At 44.2% G+C, this 17,742-nt stretch overlaps 1 protein-coding gene across 1 annotated transcript in view; it reads left to right on the top strand.

Moving 5' to 3' along the window:
* The window catches only part of LOC140106595 (alpha-2-macroglobulin-like), a 75,742-nt gene that overhangs the window by 6,229 nt on the left and 51,771 nt on the right, over positions 1 to 17,742 (top strand). Inside the window, exons 3-16 of the mRNA XM_072131111.1 lie at positions 1,451 to 1,610; positions 2,140 to 2,192; positions 2,742 to 2,762; positions 7,870 to 8,023; positions 8,105 to 8,189; positions 9,657 to 9,777; positions 10,314 to 10,428; positions 11,151 to 11,260; positions 11,334 to 11,492; positions 11,606 to 11,833; positions 12,753 to 12,819; positions 13,179 to 13,324; positions 15,649 to 15,798; positions 16,824 to 16,991. Coding sequence (XP_071987212.1) covers positions 1,451 to 1,610; positions 2,140 to 2,192; positions 2,742 to 2,762; positions 7,870 to 8,023; positions 8,105 to 8,189; positions 9,657 to 9,777; positions 10,314 to 10,428; positions 11,151 to 11,260; positions 11,334 to 11,492; positions 11,606 to 11,833; positions 12,753 to 12,819; positions 13,179 to 13,324; positions 15,649 to 15,798; positions 16,824 to 16,991 — 1,737 coding nt within the window. The remainder of the gene's footprint in view (positions 1 to 1,450; positions 1,611 to 2,139; positions 2,193 to 2,741; positions 2,763 to 7,869; positions 8,024 to 8,104; positions 8,190 to 9,656; positions 9,778 to 10,313; positions 10,429 to 11,150; positions 11,261 to 11,333; positions 11,493 to 11,605; positions 11,834 to 12,752; positions 12,820 to 13,178; positions 13,325 to 15,648; positions 15,799 to 16,823; positions 16,992 to 17,742) is intronic.

The raw sequence follows: 17,742 nt of genomic DNA, 5'->3' as shown, positions 1-17,742 counted from the left end.
TTTGTAACACACTGTGTTGACAATAGGAGGGCTCAGACATATATATCCACTGATATGGTACACGACCAAATTCTTAGTGTGTCAGGGGGTATTCAATATTTGAATTCTCTGTTTTCACCCCAAGACATCACTAACGTGTATTCAAGAGAATTTATCTTGAAGATGTGTACTGGTGGGCACTGGCGGCCATACCAATGTCGGCGTCCCACTAGGCAGAGAGCGAAATAATGTTGTACTGAGTTAGAGAGAGAAAATGGCATGATGAGAGCAGAAATTTAGAGCTAATAAAATATCATGAGCAATAACTCGAACTCAGTACACCTTGACATTAGATAAATGAGACGCTACTGCTACTAGTGTTAGGCACTAAGTGGATGCGGGCAGTGATCAACTGTATCATACTGAAGCACTGTATTCCCAAACCCACGACAGGTGCCATATCGTGTATTATTATAGTCCACCTCTGATGAACTGCTAATTGCAGGGAAACGTCAGGTGTAAATAAGGTGTAAATAGATGTAAATAGTTGACATTGGGAGGGTGTATTACACATCTCCAGGGTGGCAAATTATATGTCCACCAGTACACCTTCTCAGTGCACCTTGTTATAGATCTTGAAGATGTGTTAGTCAATACTTGGTTTGGAAACTCTGTGCCCACCAGTACACATCTTCAAGATAAATTCTCTTGAATACACGTTAGTGATGCCTTGGGGTGAAAACAGCGAATTCAAATATTGAATACCCCCTGACACAATAAGAATTTGGTCGTGTACCATATCAGTGGATATATATGTCTGAGCCCTCCTATTGTCAACACAGTGTGTTACAAATATAGGAACTCCGTAATATTCTGCCTAAAAGATTATATGCGGGAGGTGGATGTGACCCCAATATCCGCCAACGAAATTTAAAAAGAAATGGCAGACCATTGATATTTTGGAAGTAGTGGCTCTCAATATATCCAAGCCTGTTTCTTGGACACTTAGATGTCTGTTGGGCTTCCATGTTTATCGGCAGTGTGAGTTCCAGCACACTTAATTTTAATGATTACTTAATAAAAGTTGGTTTTAAATGTTCCTCTACACAGGCAGTATATGATATTTGAATTTTTGATGGGGACATCAATTGCATTTATCTTTTGAGCATTTGCTCTTAATTGATTTTGAAGAACAAGACAAAGAGGCAGAGTCAGAAATAAACCAAATACCGGGAACAAAAGAAACAGTCAGTTATCAAGCAGTATTCTCCATTAATTCTCTGTGTGTGGAATATCCACTATATAAACTGCATAGGTAGGTCCACACTTATGGCAGTTTTTTGGGGGGACAGTCACCTTGAACCCCACCTCAAGGGAAATCTTTGAGCTGTTTTTATGTGTAGGTTTCAATTCTAAAGTGTCTATCTATGGATTAGACTTCATCTAATGGCATTAATTTCCTCTTGTGTAGGTTCCAATTCCGGAACAAAAGGAAACGGTTGGCACATTTATGGTCTCAATTGAAAATTCCGGGGAATCAATAAGTAACCGTAGTAAAGTTCTCATAAAGAAACCATTATCTAAGGTTCTAGTCCAGACTGACAAACCTGTGTACAAACCAGGACAAACTGGTAAGAAATATTAAAGGGATTTACCGTAATATGTGGGGCTTTTGGCATTAATGTCCTTTTGTCGTAGAAGAAGGATCGACCACTGGTTTGCATTTTTTCTCCTCCATTCACACAAAAGGTTTTTACCGCCCTCGTGACTATCCAAAAGAGGGTGCAGTAAAGGCACAGGATAGGCGGGATCATCAGTCGTGACCGGTTTTATCAACATTTATGCCAAAAAAGTAAGAACAGGCTGTGATGAAAACATTGTGGGGGGCCTGAACGTTGCCTCTATTTGGTTCCTCTTCTTGGAGCCATCAACCTTTGCCAGACCTCCGAACTTTCATGCTAAATAGTGAAAGCTCACTACAAATGACTCCAGCCCCCTGCGGAAGCTAATTGAGTCAAGGCCTAATTTATGACAAGGCCTATAGTAGAATTTTGTTTGCATTCATTTTTTGTTATTTTTTTCATTTAATATTTATATTCTTGGAAAATGTTCTTAATATTGAATACATATTATATTAATTTGTTGTTATTTTTGTTGCAGTAAAATTCAGAATTCTGTCCCTTAATGAAGATTTGAAACCGGAAAATATTTTGGTAAGTCTGAAATAAAACTCATTGCAGGAACAAAGATTGATAAAAACAATCATTTGTATTTTGTTTAATATAAAGGGTTGGTATGATTGTATAGACCTTTACCATACCTCTATCCAAGTCTTGAAGAACATCTACTACCAGGATGAAGGATTGTAAACCCAGCACGCTGATATAATGGTGTGTGCCCCCCTCTGGAGGGATCTGCTCTTCTTTAAGCTTCTAATGACCTGATTTTTACGAAAATATTTATGCAAATGAGTCTGAGGGGCTCCAGGATCCATTAACACCTATGGATCCTGGAGCCCCTCAGGCTCATTTGCATAAATTTTAATGTCTTTTCTTGTAAAAAACTAAACAAAAACAGGACATAAGAAGCTAAGAGAAGAGAGGGTCCCTCCAGAGGGGTCACACACCAGTGTGTCAGTGTGCTGGGTTTACAATCCTTCATCATGGTGGTAGATGTTCTTAAATGTATTTAGTCTATGCAAAAAAAAAATTCACATTACTGGGAAATTCTTACTAAAAATTATGCTTTTTTTTCTTCTTTAGATTCCTGTGGTTGAAGTACAGGTAGGAAATATATGAAGAACATTATTTGTTAAATATAGTATAAGATATTAATATTGGGTACATACAGTATATCACATGCATAAAAATAAACCTATATACAGGCGGTCCCCTACTTAAGAACATCTGACTTACAGACGACCCCTAGTTACAAATGGACTTCTGGATGTTGATAATTTACTGTACTTTAGTCCTAGGCTACAATAATCAGCTATAACAGTTATCACAGGCGTCTGTAATGAAGCTTAATCCTGGTTCTTATGACAACACAACATTTTTAAAATCCAATTGTCACAGAGACCAAAAAAATTTTGGCTGGGGCTACAATTATAAAATATAAAGTTCTGTATAACTTTCACAAACAACGAGCTCACATCTTATGCATACAGGAGACCCATTTTAGCTCGACCCAAACCCCCACATGCAAAAACCGCTACTACCCTGTATCTCACCACGGCACTAACCCTCAAGGGAAATCAAAGGGGGTGTCAATATTCTTCCATAAATCTGCCCAATGCAAAGTGCTAGAAACTAAGCTAGACCCAGATGCCAGATTTATATTCGTAAAATGCGAGATACAGGGAACATTGTACACAATAGCAAACGTCTACGCCCCTAACTCAGAGCAGACCTCCTTTCTGGTGAGGACGCTTGAGGAACTTTGTACGTTTGCTAGGGGGTCACTGATATTGTGTGGAGATCTAAACCTTGCTCTCAACCCACTCTTGGATACATCCTTAGGGAAATCTTCTATATCCTACAACAAACTGAATAGAGTCAGGAAAGCCCTACATGCCCTACAGCTCTGTGACGTATGGAGATTAAGCCACCCGACAGACAGAGACTATTCGTTCCTATCTATGGTACATAATACCTACAGTAGAATAGATTACATCTTTGTGCAGCACCACCTACTTTCGCAGGTCCAAGACTCTGAAATAGGGTCGATCTACCTATCTGATCATGCACCCGTATCATGCACATTAGGTATCACTCACCAGAAAAGACGCCCATTTAGTTGGAGACTGAACGAATCCTTACTGACAGACAGGGGCACATTTACTTACCCGGCCCATTCGCGATCCAGCGGCGCGTTCTCTGCACAGGATTCGGGTCCGGCTGGGATTTAAGATGGTAGTTCCTCCGCCGTCCACCAGGTGGCGCTGCAGCGCCGAAAATAATCTTAACGCCCCGGAATGCACCATCCCATAGAAGGTGAAGGTGAGCGCTCCCCAAGCGACACATTTTCGGTTTTTAAATGCGGCGGTTTTTCCGAATACGTCGGGTTTTTGTTCGGCCACGCCCCCCCGATTTCTGTCGCGCGCATGCCGGCCCCGATGCGCCACAATCCGATCGCGTGCGCCAAAAACCCGGGGCAATTCATGTACAAGCGGCGCAAATCGGAAATATTCGGGTAACACGTCGGGAAAACGCGAATCGGGCCCTTAGTAAATGACCCCCACAGTCTATGTTTATCAGATCTTAAACAAACGATAATAGCTTTTAATTCAGATCAGAGACATACCTTTTCCTCGGAAGCTCTTAAATGGGAGGCCTTGAAGTGTGAATTAAGAGGGGTACTCATGAGGCATGGGGGTAGGTTAAAGCGGGAGAGGGGAGCCAAAATTTCTTCTCTTCTTGCCACTCTTCAGAACTTGGAAGCTCAGCATAAAAAGACGCTACAGGAAGCTACTCTGAGAGAGCTTACTGCCACCCGACAAGAACTCAACTCCTTGCTGGAAGAGGGCCAGAAGAGACTAAAACATATATATGCCCGCTCGTTATACGAATGGGGTAATAAGCCCGGTAGACTGCTGGCGAGAGCTCTCAGGGATGCCAGGGTATCAACATACATCCCCTCCATCAAATCACATAATGGAGCCCAAGTACACAAAACTGAGGAAATTGCAGAGGCCTTTACTGAGTACTATAAGTCATTATACAATCTACCACCACCAGAGACAACCTTCCAACCACCTCAGCCCCCCCTCTCCCTGACCCAGTACATCAAAAAAACAGCACTGCCAACCATACCAACGGAAGAAGCAGAAACCCTAGACCTCCCTTTCTCCCCCGAGGAGCTCAAACAAGTCATTAAACTTCTTCCATCAGGTAAAAGCCCGGGGCCCGACGGCTACACAGCGGCGTTATACAAAACCCTACTGGAAGACCTTTCCCCCAACATACTTGCGACATTTAACTCCATATCTGATAACAACCTTTTTCCCCCCTCCTTCCTATATGCTCATATTACAGTGATACCGAAAGAGGGCAAAGACCCTCAACTCTGCCCAAGCTACAGGCCAATCTCTTTGATCAATGTAGACGCAAAAATTTACGCCAAACTTCTATCTTGCAGACTAGCTCGCCTCATGGGTACACTAGTCCACCCTGATCAAGTAGGTTTTATACCAACGCGGGAAGCAAGGGATAACACCCTGAAGTCCTTTTCCTTACTACACCATGCGAAAATCAGCTCCACACCGCTTTTACTTCTCTCACTAGATGCAGAGAAAGCATTCGACAGGGTGGACTGGGGCTTCCTAGAGGCGACCCTACAACAAATAGGACTGAGAACGACAACGCTGGCACGAATCAAAGCCCTGTATGCCCTCCCACAGGCGCAAATACGAATAAATGGGTCCCTCTCTCCCACCTTTACCATCCGTAACGGCACACGTCAGGGCTGCCCCCTCTCCCCTCTCCTATATGCGCTTGTAATCGAACATTTATTGAAGGCGATACGCACAAATGAAGCAATTTCGGGAATTAAAGTAGGGGAGCAAATATATAAATGTTCCGCGTTCGCGGACGATGTCCTGCTTTATGTTACTAATCCCGAAACCTCTCTTCCCCCCCTGATGGAAACCCTCAACACCTTTGGTTTTTTTAGCAACCACAAAGTAAATATCACTAAGAGCGTCGCTATGGGAATAGGGCTACCTCAGACCACTATCACTGAATTGAAAAAAAAATACCCTTTTTCTTGGTCTACGGAAGACATAGTATACCTGGGTATTAGAATTCCAGCTGACCTGGACACGACGTACACACGCAATTACGGACGATTCCTACAGAATCTACAGGGTGACCTCAAAAACTGGTCTGCGAAACAGCTGACATGGATGGGACGACTTAGTTGTATCAAAATGACGGTCTTACCAAGGCTCCTGTACTTATTCCAAACTATCCCCCTTGCACTACCAGGCCCGTTTTTCGGGAAGCTACAGAAAATTATAAACCAATTCCTATGGTCCTCAACTCCTCCCAGAATATCCAGATTAACTCTGATACGGAGGAAGCACCAGGGAGGCTTAGGTTTACCAGAACTTAAGGGCTATTACACAGCAGCGACATTGGCACGCATACTGGACTGGTTCCACTCTAGGAAAAACAAGCTCTGGGTACACCTTGAAAACACCTTATCCCCAGTACCTCTGACCATACTGCCTTGGACAGCGACATATATACACCAGAACTTTCACCTCTCCAAAACACCATATGTAACCTCTCAGGTCCTTAGACTAGTAAAAAGAATGAGTAACACAATGCAATTATTCTCTACTGATGGACCTATGACGCCAGTGGTTGACAACCCTGACTTTCCGCCAGGATGCCTCAGTCACTTTCTCCGTCCCCTTAGAGACGATAAACCCCTGACTTTTGCTAGACTGTTAAACGACACAAGTCTCCGACCCATTGAGGAAGTAGTAGGAGCGGACACCTGTACAGACAGACTGAGATGGGAATACACGCAACTGAGACATTTCTATAATGCCAATAAAAGTAGCATGAAGCTACACAGGTCTATGACCCCGTTTGAGTTATTATGTACATCAAAGACTCCCATCCCACACGCGATCTCTGCAATCTATGATTTGTTACTAGACAAATGGGCGCTATCGGACTTACCATATGTTAAGACGTGGGAGCTTGAGCTAGGCAAAACATTACCAGAAGACGATTGGGCTAAAGCATTTGAGCTTTGCCACAGGCTCTCCCTATCGGGTAAAGCTCAAGAAGCAAACTTTAAAATATTGTCACGATGGTACTGGACTCCTGCGAAACTGAATAAAGCATATCCCTCGTGCTCTGATGAGTGCTGGCGATGTAGGCAGGCGTCAGGAAATATGACACATATCTGGTGGGGATGCCCCTTGTTAAGGCCACACTGGACCAGAGTTATTAGACTCATAATGAAGCTAACAGGGATCAAATTGAACGACGAACCCACCACCCTACTACTAAATATCCTCCCGATTCCCGTTGCGAAAGCCAAAAAATCGCTAGTGGGTTTTGTGTTAATAGCGGCTAGGGCTCTGATACCACGCCTATGGAAATCCACTAGGGTCCCTACTTGCTCTGACCTTCTATCAGAGATATCGCTCCTACATAGGATGGAAGAGCTCACAGCAGACACGTATCACACGACCGAACAGCAAATTAAAACCTGGGGACCATGGCTCGACTTTAGGAACTCACAGGACTTTCTCTCCTTCATGTAAATGGCTAAAAAAGATTTTCTCTAGCTGACACTAGACTCCCTTTCTCCCCTATACCTTTCCTCCCTCCCTCCTTAGAGATGGGGCTTTCCCTCCCCAACAACAAAAGGGATCTATAGGAATATAGACAAGGTTTAGACATTTTATAATCGATATGATAAGATGTTATATTCTTACAATAATAGCCAACAAAGACGAAGCTCTGATTTCAAGGACACCATATTCTTGACAAGACTACATTAACTACGTTAAATTGTTATGTATTTATATTATCTGTTAACTACAGGCTTACTTAAAAATGTATGACTTGATTAAACACTTTATTGTTAGTCATAGGCACCTGCGCCTGCGTGCGCGAAAGGCGCTTGTATTTTCTTTTGTTTCAGTACAATATATGTGCCTTACAATGCTGATTCTTGCTGTACCATGTATCTTGTTCAATAAAAGAATGATAAAATATAAAGTTCTGACTTACATACAAATTCAACTTAAGAACAAACATACATCTTGAACGTAACTCAGGGACTGCCTGTATATATATATCCCTAGGTTCTTTTTTGTGAATTTTTAGTGTTTTTGTTGATCTAATTTGAGGTTGTTCCTTTTAGGATCCGAGCAAAAACCGGATTAGTCAATGGCTAAATGTGAACCTCAATCAGGGCTTGGCTGAGCTCTTTTTCACTCTTTCCCCGGAGCCCACACTAGGGGAGTATTCCATTAAACTGAAAGACACATCTCATACCTTCCATGTGGAGGAATATGGTGAGGAACCCTCCGAATGTCCAATATCTAGCATAGGTTTCTTTTAAGGATCTCTAACCTGTATCTAACATGTCTTTCCAGTACTTCCAAAATTTGAGGTCAAAATCCAGTTCCCTAAACAAGTTATGTTCAACAGTGATCATTTTCCAGTTGAAATATGTGGCAAGTAAGTCTAAGATATTTCTGAAAAAGCTTGGGATTTTGTTATGTTTAATTAATTGATCCCGTTATTTGTAGCCCTTTTAGTATCGAGGGAGGGGTCTATTGAAAGCCCCAAAATCACCAACAAATATTGTCCAATATGAATTTGCTAGAGGCAAACAGTCACCGCACCATAATGAAGCCGGGAAGCCACGCCCCAAAGGGTAGATCATGTACCGTTTTTGCCCCAATTTGGAGAGGGGAGGGATGAGGAGCCCTTAACCCTCCCATTTCCACCTGGCTAATGGGAATATACACGTTGGCATTTAGAAAGGACCTTTCACCACCTTCATCAAGCTTGCCTCTTTTAGTTGGCTTTGTCCACGATTCATTCTCTCTCGTCCCAACTGGGTTCCTGGGTAATATTTTCCAATCTCTACTGTCAGATTGGCAGTGCCACTTTGTCTGCTTCAGCTCAGGACTACCCATTTCAAAGGAGCGAGCTTAAATAGAAAAGCTCCAAGATGCTTTCAGTAGTCAATATCCTAATTACACTCTTAACTGTTAGATTTATGCTCCCCGGCAGTAGAGATCCAAAAAATAATGACAAAGGGGCAGATTTACTTACCCGGTCCTGTCGCAATCCTGTAGTGAGTTGTCCAACGAATCGGGTCTTCCGCGATTCACTAAGATCGTGCGCCCGAGTTCCTGCATCAGTCGCTTCTGTGCCGAGGTCCACCGGAGTTCACCTTCTTCTTCCTGTCACATGCATGCCGGTGCCAATGGGCCAAAATCCGATCACGTGCGCCAAAATCCTGAGGCAATTCTGTGCAAAACGGAAATATTCGGGAAAACCTGACGGAATCACGGTCCGTGGAGCCTTAGTAAATGTGCCCCATTGTATATCATCTATGCCCATTCATTTTCAATGTCATTTTCTACACTTAAACTACAACAGAAGTTGCATCATTTTGAACATGATTTGCATTGTGTCAAGCACTAATGTGAACAATCTTGTCTGAATTGATTTCCAACACACACATTTGTCTCCTGCTGACTTTGCTCCGGATTACAGATTGTTAACCTAGCTCTGATGAACAGATGCTTTATCCAATCACGTTCCTCCCCGGCTAGTCTGGATGTCAGGGAACCAGGTGCAGGGGACACCAGATTCGTAAAGACCATGCAACACATTTCATGAAACTGGCGCCCCCTGCACACTCTATGGGCAAACTGCACATAGGGACACATTTATCAAGCTGTCTAAAAGTAAGACTGTTCTTAGTTGCCCCACATTTATCAAAAAATGTGCATTGTTTACCCCACTTAGCAAATATTGCAAACAAATAATTGAGAAAGAATTGGTGTGTTCAAATTATTCACAAAAATAAAATCTTACATAAACTAAAGGCTGTGTATAACCCCAAAAATGGGCTATGTCTCTCAAAAAATCCAATTTATACAATTTTTTTCTTTCCATTCTTCTTTTTAGGTACACATATGGGAAGCCAGTCCAAGGGGATTTTAAAGCTTCTATTTGTCGTGAAGCCCCTTCTTATTCCTGGAGATGGGCCTTAAAACAATCCCCAATTTGTGCCAATTTCACTGGAAAGGTCAGGTCTTATTTTTTAAACTTTGTGATAATAATCAAGTTAGTTAATAGGTGTTTTATTACACGTAAAATTATTGGGAGCCCCCCCCCCTCCTATCATTTAGAACCTTCATCCCAGTGTGCCATGTAGCTATTATTATTAATTATGAGCAGACACATTCCTTCTTTGGCTTCCATACACATGATCAATATCCATAGGATATAAATGTCTTGTATATATCCCATATCTGTAAGTGTAACTCCTATAGACGTGAACCATGCACAGTTATTTTCTAGTTCTCAGGGGAACATTTTTTTTGTGGTCCACTAAGTTATATATTTTTGTAATTATCTGTATATTTTTTGTATATTATAATATATATATATATATATTACTTCTTATTACTCTACATATAAAGCAAATATAATCACAGAGGAAGCCATTTTGTCTACCCATTGCTAATACCAGGGATATGGCCTAATGGTAATTCTTGCATGCTACTGCACTCCTATCTGTATTTTAATGGCTCCTGATTTCCAGTTGTTTCTTTCCCACAGTTGGACAGATCTGGTTGTCATACCATTGAGGTCAAGTCGGAGGTCTTCAAACTAAGAGTATCTCTCATGACTAATGAATTGAAAGGTTCGGCTTCTATTATAGAGGAAGGGACTGGTAAGTCTGATTTATTTTTGACTGCTACATGAATCTTACTGATAATCTTAATGATATTTTAACTTTTCTGGAGCCACTGGTGGCAGTTGCCTGTTGGTCCTTGTGTTCAAAGAGGCTCAACACCAACATAAGGTGACACTGGTATTATAAATGGCACTTGGCTAGGAGGTAGTGGTCCCTCTTACAAATTTTGCATAGGTAACCTCTACCCTACAGTATTTTGCCAGGTGGCACCTGTCCACATTCAGTGCAATGGGCACAAGGCCATCCATACGAATGTCCGTATTGTCCACCGCACCGTACCATGCGTGGGACATAAAAAAATATAGAGCCTGTCCTATTTTCTTATGTATTCTAAAGTCTTTGGGAACTGACAAAAACCTGCAACATATGTTTGTTCAGCGCATGCATCCTGTATATACAGTAGGTTGACAACCTACACAAGGAGACAACCTTGTGACATCATTTGGCAGCCCACCATTTTCTTACAGCTACGGCTCGATACGGTGCCACACATGCTCATACTGGGGGGAGGGAAGTGCGGTATTTATGTCCAAAATACAATTTTATATACAGAACAGAAAAACACATACATTTGTGCGCTTGCGGCACAAGATTGTAATATTTTCAGAGAATTGCTATCTCTTATATTTTTCATATAATCTTTCCATCCAACTGGATTTCCAAAAATACCTTATAGGATGTTTTTTGCCTTTACGCAGGGGTGAAGTTGTCGTCATCTGGTCAAACAACCATAACAAATGTTGTCAATAAAGTTTCTTTTGTTAATGCTGACGGTAACTACAAGGCTGGCATCCCTTACAGTGGATTGGTAAGTCGCCCCCACTTTACCATGTACTGAAGGTCAAATACATTTTTTATCTATTCATTTTGTCTTTTTTCAGATTAAAGTGAAGGATGCTGAAGGTGCTCCTCAACCAAACACTATAGTCTATCTGAAATGTTCTTATAGCTCAATATGCGAGACCTTAGTAACTGACGAGAATGGGCAAGCATCTTTTTCTTTGAATACAACTGACTGGAAAGACACCATGACATTGAGGGTAAGAGGGTGAGATGTTCCAGTGTTGATGTTCCACCTATTTAAATATGAAAAAAATAGAATCTTGGATTCTTCCAGTAGAAGACCTTGACACGGAAATATTTTTTTTTTAAGGCGCAAACAAACTTGACCCTTCTGCCATACAAACATGGCAAATATCGTCCCAAATATGGTCAAGCCTCCCAACGCATCCTCCCCTTCTACTCGCGAAGCAAGAGCTTTTTGAAACTCAATTCTCTGGACAACGTTCTCCCGTGTGAGGGCCATCAAGATGTCCATGTAGAATACATCATTAGTCGATCTGAGCTGAAAGAGGTCCAGAAATTATCCCTACATTATCTGGTAAGACATGTCAGACAGACCCCATAACAATTGCACTTTAGATTTTTTGTAAAAAAAAAGGACAAAATAATCTTCTCAATGGTTTTGAGTTGGAAAGTCTAGGCCAGTGATGGCAAACCTTTTAGACGCTGAGTGCCCAAACTACAACCAAAACCCACATATTTTTGGCAAAGTGCCGATGCAACAATTTAAGCAGTAACTTCTTACTCTCATTGTAGCTTCCTTCTAGGGTCCTGGGCTGCCTGGGACTGCAAGAGGCCTTGAGTCCTGTCTGGCGAACTCTGCCCTGGGGTGATGGCAAGGGGGCCCATAGAGAGGGCGCTGAGTGCCACCTCTGGCATCCGTGCCATAGGTTCGCCACCACTGGTCTAGGCTGTTACATAGTTCCCAAATAATATAAAATGTATTCCAAATTAATACCACTAAGGTTACATTCACACAGCGCCGGGGAGAGGAGGAGTGGATGAGTGTCGCTCACCCCCGCCCCTTTCCATAGGGATATATGGCCTCGGCGCCAAATTACGGGAGAAAGATTGGACATGTCCTATCTTTCTCCTGGCAATGGAAGGGTACGGTGCCGCACGTGTCTAGCACCAAACCGCTCCGGTAGGTGAGCCCATTGCCGTGTATTAGGGGAGGTATATACGCCATATATATGTCGGCCGTATATACGTCCCCGATACGTTCATGTGAATATAACCTAACATTGCTAAATAATTATGGGAGATTGTGGGGTGGTTGTAAGATTTCCAGAGTGATGGATATTTTGGGAAACTGTTTTTGCAACCCCTAAAAAAACAACCCAAAGATAAGTATTGTGAAATTTTAAGGAAGGACTTTTAAAAAACGAGTAGTGAAGGCCATGACTTTCAGATACTGAATAATTCAACATCTTTCTATGACCATTATTTTTTCACAGTTGGTTTCAAAAGTTTCTATTAAGAACTCAGGGACGGTGGAAATTGAGACTGGAAATACAGGTGAAGGTAATTGTTCACTGAAAATGGCTAAAATGTTTGCCTATTTTTTAGTATGGTAAATTGATTTCTTCGTAAATCCTACAGTAAGTCTGATTATTCGAATTATTATAATGACATCGGGATAAAATATGGATACAAAATAATAATAATAATCCACCAAAATATGCCACTTTCTTCCTGAACCTCCCATAATCATGTAGCACCTTATAATATACAGAAATATATGATAAAGGCAAAATTGTGTCTCCCTTTACTCACTCCCTCTGGCATACGAATTATCTCATTTCCACAGTTAAAGAAGTTCTGAAGTGGGAAACCAGAATATTTTGTTTTCCAAATTTTTTTTCTTCATCTTTTTTTTACAGATATTCAAGGAAAAGTCACCCTGAACTTCCCGTTGAGTGCAGGCACTTCTAAGATTCTTCATGCACTTGTCTACATCTTCCTCCCTAATGGAGAAATATTAGCGGATACTGCGAAATTCAAAGTCTTCAAATGTTTCAAGAATAAAGTAAGTTTTTTTAGCTTCTATATTGTAGCAGAAATGATAGATAAGTATAATATAAAAAATATGAGCAGGGCACAGGCAATGGCCAATGTGTCGCGATGGGAAACGTATCACTAGTAGAGATGAGTGGACCAGAGGCAGGGCCGGCTCCAGGTTTTAGTGGGCCCCTGGGCGACAGAGCCTTAATGGGCCCCTTTGTGGGCTGTCCTCCAGTGGCCACTCTGCCCCCCTCCACCTGCGGACACACTGAGTACCCCCCTTCCACCTGCGGACACACTGAGTACCCCCCTTCCACCTGCGGACACACTGAGTACCCCCCTTCCACCTGCGGACACACTGAGTACCCCCCTTCCACCTGCGGACACACTGAGTACCCCCCTTCCACCTGCGGACACACTGAGTACCCCCCTTCCACCTGCGGACACACTGAGTACCCCCCTTCCACCTGCGGACACACTGAGTACCCCCCTTCCACCTGCGGACACACTGAGTACCCCCCTTCCACCTGCGGACACACTGAGTACCCCCCTTCCACCTGCGGACACACTGAGTACCCCCCTTCCACCTGTGGACACACTGAGTACCCCCCTTCCACCTGCGGACACACTGACTACCCCCCTTCCACCTGCGGACACACTGACTACCCCCCTTCCACCTGCGGACACACTGACTACCCCCCTTCCACCTGCGGACACACTGACTACCCCCCTTCCACCTGCGGACACACTGACTACCCCCCTTCCACCTGCGGACACACTGACTACCCCCCTTCCACCTGCGGACACACTGACTACCCCCCTTCCACCTGCGGACACACTGACTACCCCCCTTCCACCTGCGGACACACTGACTACCCCCCTTCCACCTGCGGACACACTGACTACCCCCCTTCCACCTGCGGACACACTGACTACCCCCCTTCCACCTGCGGACACACTGACTACCCCCCTTCCACCTGCGGACACACTGACTACCCCCCTTCCCCTGCGGACACACTGAACCCCCCCTCCCCCTGCGGACACACTGAACCCCCCCTCCCCCTGCGGACACACTGAACCCCCCCTCCCCCTGCGGACACACTGAACCCCCCCTCCCCCTGCGGACACACTGAACCCCCCCTCCCCCTGCGGACACACTGAACCCCCCCTCCCCCTGCGGACACACTGAACCCCCCCTCCCCCTGCGGACACACTGAACCCCCCCCCCCTGCGGACACACTGAACCCCCCCTCCCCCTGCGGACACACTGACCCCCCCCCTCCCTGCTGACACAATGACCTCCCCCCCTCCCCTGCGGACACACTGAACCCCCCCTCCCCCTGCGGACACACTGAACACCCCCCCCCCCCCCTGCGGACACACTGAACCCCCCTCCCCCTGCGGACACACTGAACCCCCCCTCCCCTGCGGACACACTGAACCCCCCCTCCCCTGCTGACACAATGACCTCCCCCCCTCCCCTGCGGACACACTGAACCCCCCCTGCGGACACACTGACCCCTCTCCCTGCATACACACTAACACCCCCCCAGGGCCGGTTCCAGGTTTTAGTGGGCCCCTGGGCGACAGAGCCTTAGTGGGCCCCTCCGTGGGCTGCCCTCCAGTGGCCACACTCTGGTCCAGAGGTTCAGGTTTGGGGTTTGGATGCGTCCCACATGACCCCAAATGTTTGCCAGATTCCCTGCTGAACAGTCAATCGGGCATATTAACTCCCATGGAAACTATCCATTGCTTTGATAATCCATGGGTGTTCCCTTGGCCTTTACAACCATGGCTAGTAGCCAAGGCTGACCCGAACGGCATGTCAGCTCATCTCTTGTCTCCATGGTTGGTCTATTGTCCACTGAACATTTCCTTTGGTAAAGGGTCCCACCAAAAATTTTTGTTCATGGTTTTATGACTACAATAAAGTCCAGTTTTATTGGTCAATGAGGGATTATCTGAACATGGAAACACAACAATATTACTGTCTTGTAAAGCGGTATGTGAAAGTTTAAAAAAAGTTATAAGCTATATACATACATGAATACAAAATGGACTGGAACGGTGCTGGGGGATGGTAGAAATTGGTTATAAGGCTGTGTAACAGTCCTACAGACTAATAGCAATAAAAATTATTAAGGTAATGCCTCCAACTATTACATCTTTACAGGTTAGGGAGGGGTCAATGAGCAAGGTGGTAACATTTTATCACAACGTCTTGCTTTGAAAGTAGAAAGCCTCAGGTTCTAAAATCATTTACTATAATATTTACGTCTAATTAAAATGGACCTACCCATTCAGCTAAACGGACTGTTTTTCCATTATTAAAAATCTACTTTGTTCTAGGTATCGACCAAGTTTTCCCCAGATGAGGTTCTTCCGGGATCAGACGTGTCTCTCCAGGTTGAGGCTTCTCCTGGATCTCTCTGTGGTCTGCGGGTGGTGGATCAGAGCGTGGTACTGATGAAACCAGAGGAAGAGCTGACTGCTGACAAGGTAAGTAGTAATGTCACTTATAGGACAGGTTATTGTTTCTGAGCAATTTCATATTTTTGGGGTTATACAATGTTATATAAACAATGTATCACCCCCTTTTAATCATTTTTCCTAAACAGGTTCTTAATTTGAGCACATTTCCCACCAAACATATATAGTATATATAGTAGCAGAGAGTATTGCATGGAAAGTAAACAAACATATTGGGGCTCATTTACTAAGGGCTTTGGCTGCACTTTAGTCAGACTGTTCACATTCTTCTAGGCTAAAACGGCTTGCACAAGTATTTAAGAAGTGTCTGCGCTACGATTGTGTGCGCGGTCAAGCTCGAACTGGCCCACAGGTGAACCAATGGATCCACCGGTGGGCCCCTGAGTTAGGTGGGCCCCCAGGTACTGCATAAGCAGTGCTGGACAAGGTACCCTCTCTGTAATTTATACATATATTTAGCATAGAGCATTTCAACCTATATATTTATATGATCTACGATCTTAGTGAATCACCGCCGGCAGCATTATAGACGGACAATGCGCTTTCTGTGAACTCAAGTGACCGGTTAAATAAATCTTCCTCTATGAGGCTCAGGGTCCGTCGGACGCATTTTCATTGGGTTTCCTGGCAATTTCCGTTTTGCGTTGAATTTCCACAGGATTTTGGTGCACGCTATCGGATTTTGGTGCATCGACGCAACAGAAATGGGGGGGGGGGGGCGTTGGACAGCCCGATGGATTCGGACAAACCACAGAATTTAAAAAAGGATTTGTGCCTCAAGATCAAGCACTCACATGCACCACGAGGATGCAGGTTAACTCCGGTGGACCTCGGCGCAGCAGCGACACATGCAGGAACTCGGGCACACAATGTTAGTGAATCGCGCTGGACCCGAATCTTCGTCGATCAACGGGATCACGACAGGACCGGGTAAGTAAATCTGCCCCAATGTGTTCATCTCATAAGTCGCTCTTCAAGATGTTATTCATGTTCACATACCGGGATACTTCCCATTTACCTTCCATTGTTACCAGGTGTTTGACCTCTTCCCCTTCCATACATCTGAGTCGTATGATTATCGTATCCAAGAACGTGAAGATTACTGTGAATTTGACCGCTATCCACGACATTCTTCCATTCAAAGGCCATACATGCCATGGTTCAATAGAGACGAACATGTGGATGTGTACAGCTTATTTAAGGTAAAATACATGATCAATAAAGCATTGCATTTTTTCATTGTTATGCCCATCAAAGAGGAAGGTCAAAAGACCTATAAACACTGGGGAATTATTTTTGCAGCACATAATATCCACCCCCCACCCCTCCATTGCACTGGATTTATCACAAGACCACTGGGCCACTCTGCCACGGGGCACATCCCACTCCCTCATACACCTCTATGCCCATTTGGCATGGAGGGGGCTTAAGGCAGGAAATAATCGTGTACAGAAAACTGACATACACTCCCTGATAAATGTCCCACTATGAGTATGAGAAGGTAAGAAAATAGAGCGTTTTTAGTTATGAACACAGCCACCATCATGGGGGGGTAAAGTGTGACTGAGGGGCCCGATGAGCAGAAAACTCACCTCTCTGCCCGGGTGCAGGCTCTTCATGCACCATTTTCAGAGGGAGATCAGAGGTCACCTAGTAGATGGGGAGGGAGTAGGGGCCCTGCAGAATGGCGGTGCATTTCCTGTTTAGAAGAGGAGCGCCAACACAATGGGGGAATTCATTAATTCATTCGTTTAGAATGCCAGTCTTAAAATCCCCCCCCCCGCTGGTGGTCCTGCACCAATATTCACTGAGTGGCTCCGGGCTATTAATGAATATGGGTACAAACTGTACCAGTTCCGACCTGTAGACCAGATCGGAACCTCTGGAGTTTTCTACTATAGTTTCCCCGACCGGTCTCCGCCCCAACAAGCCAATAGTGAAAGCCCGAAACTG

This window comes from Engystomops pustulosus, chromosome 11 (assembly GCF_040894005.1).
Source record: "Engystomops pustulosus chromosome 11, aEngPut4.maternal, whole genome shotgun sequence".
In the NCBI taxonomy this organism is placed as follows: domain Eukaryota; kingdom Metazoa; phylum Chordata; class Amphibia; order Anura; family Leptodactylidae; genus Engystomops; species Engystomops pustulosus.
Note: the sequence above shows the minus strand (reverse complement) of the source record. Positions and strands in the feature narration are given on the sequence as shown.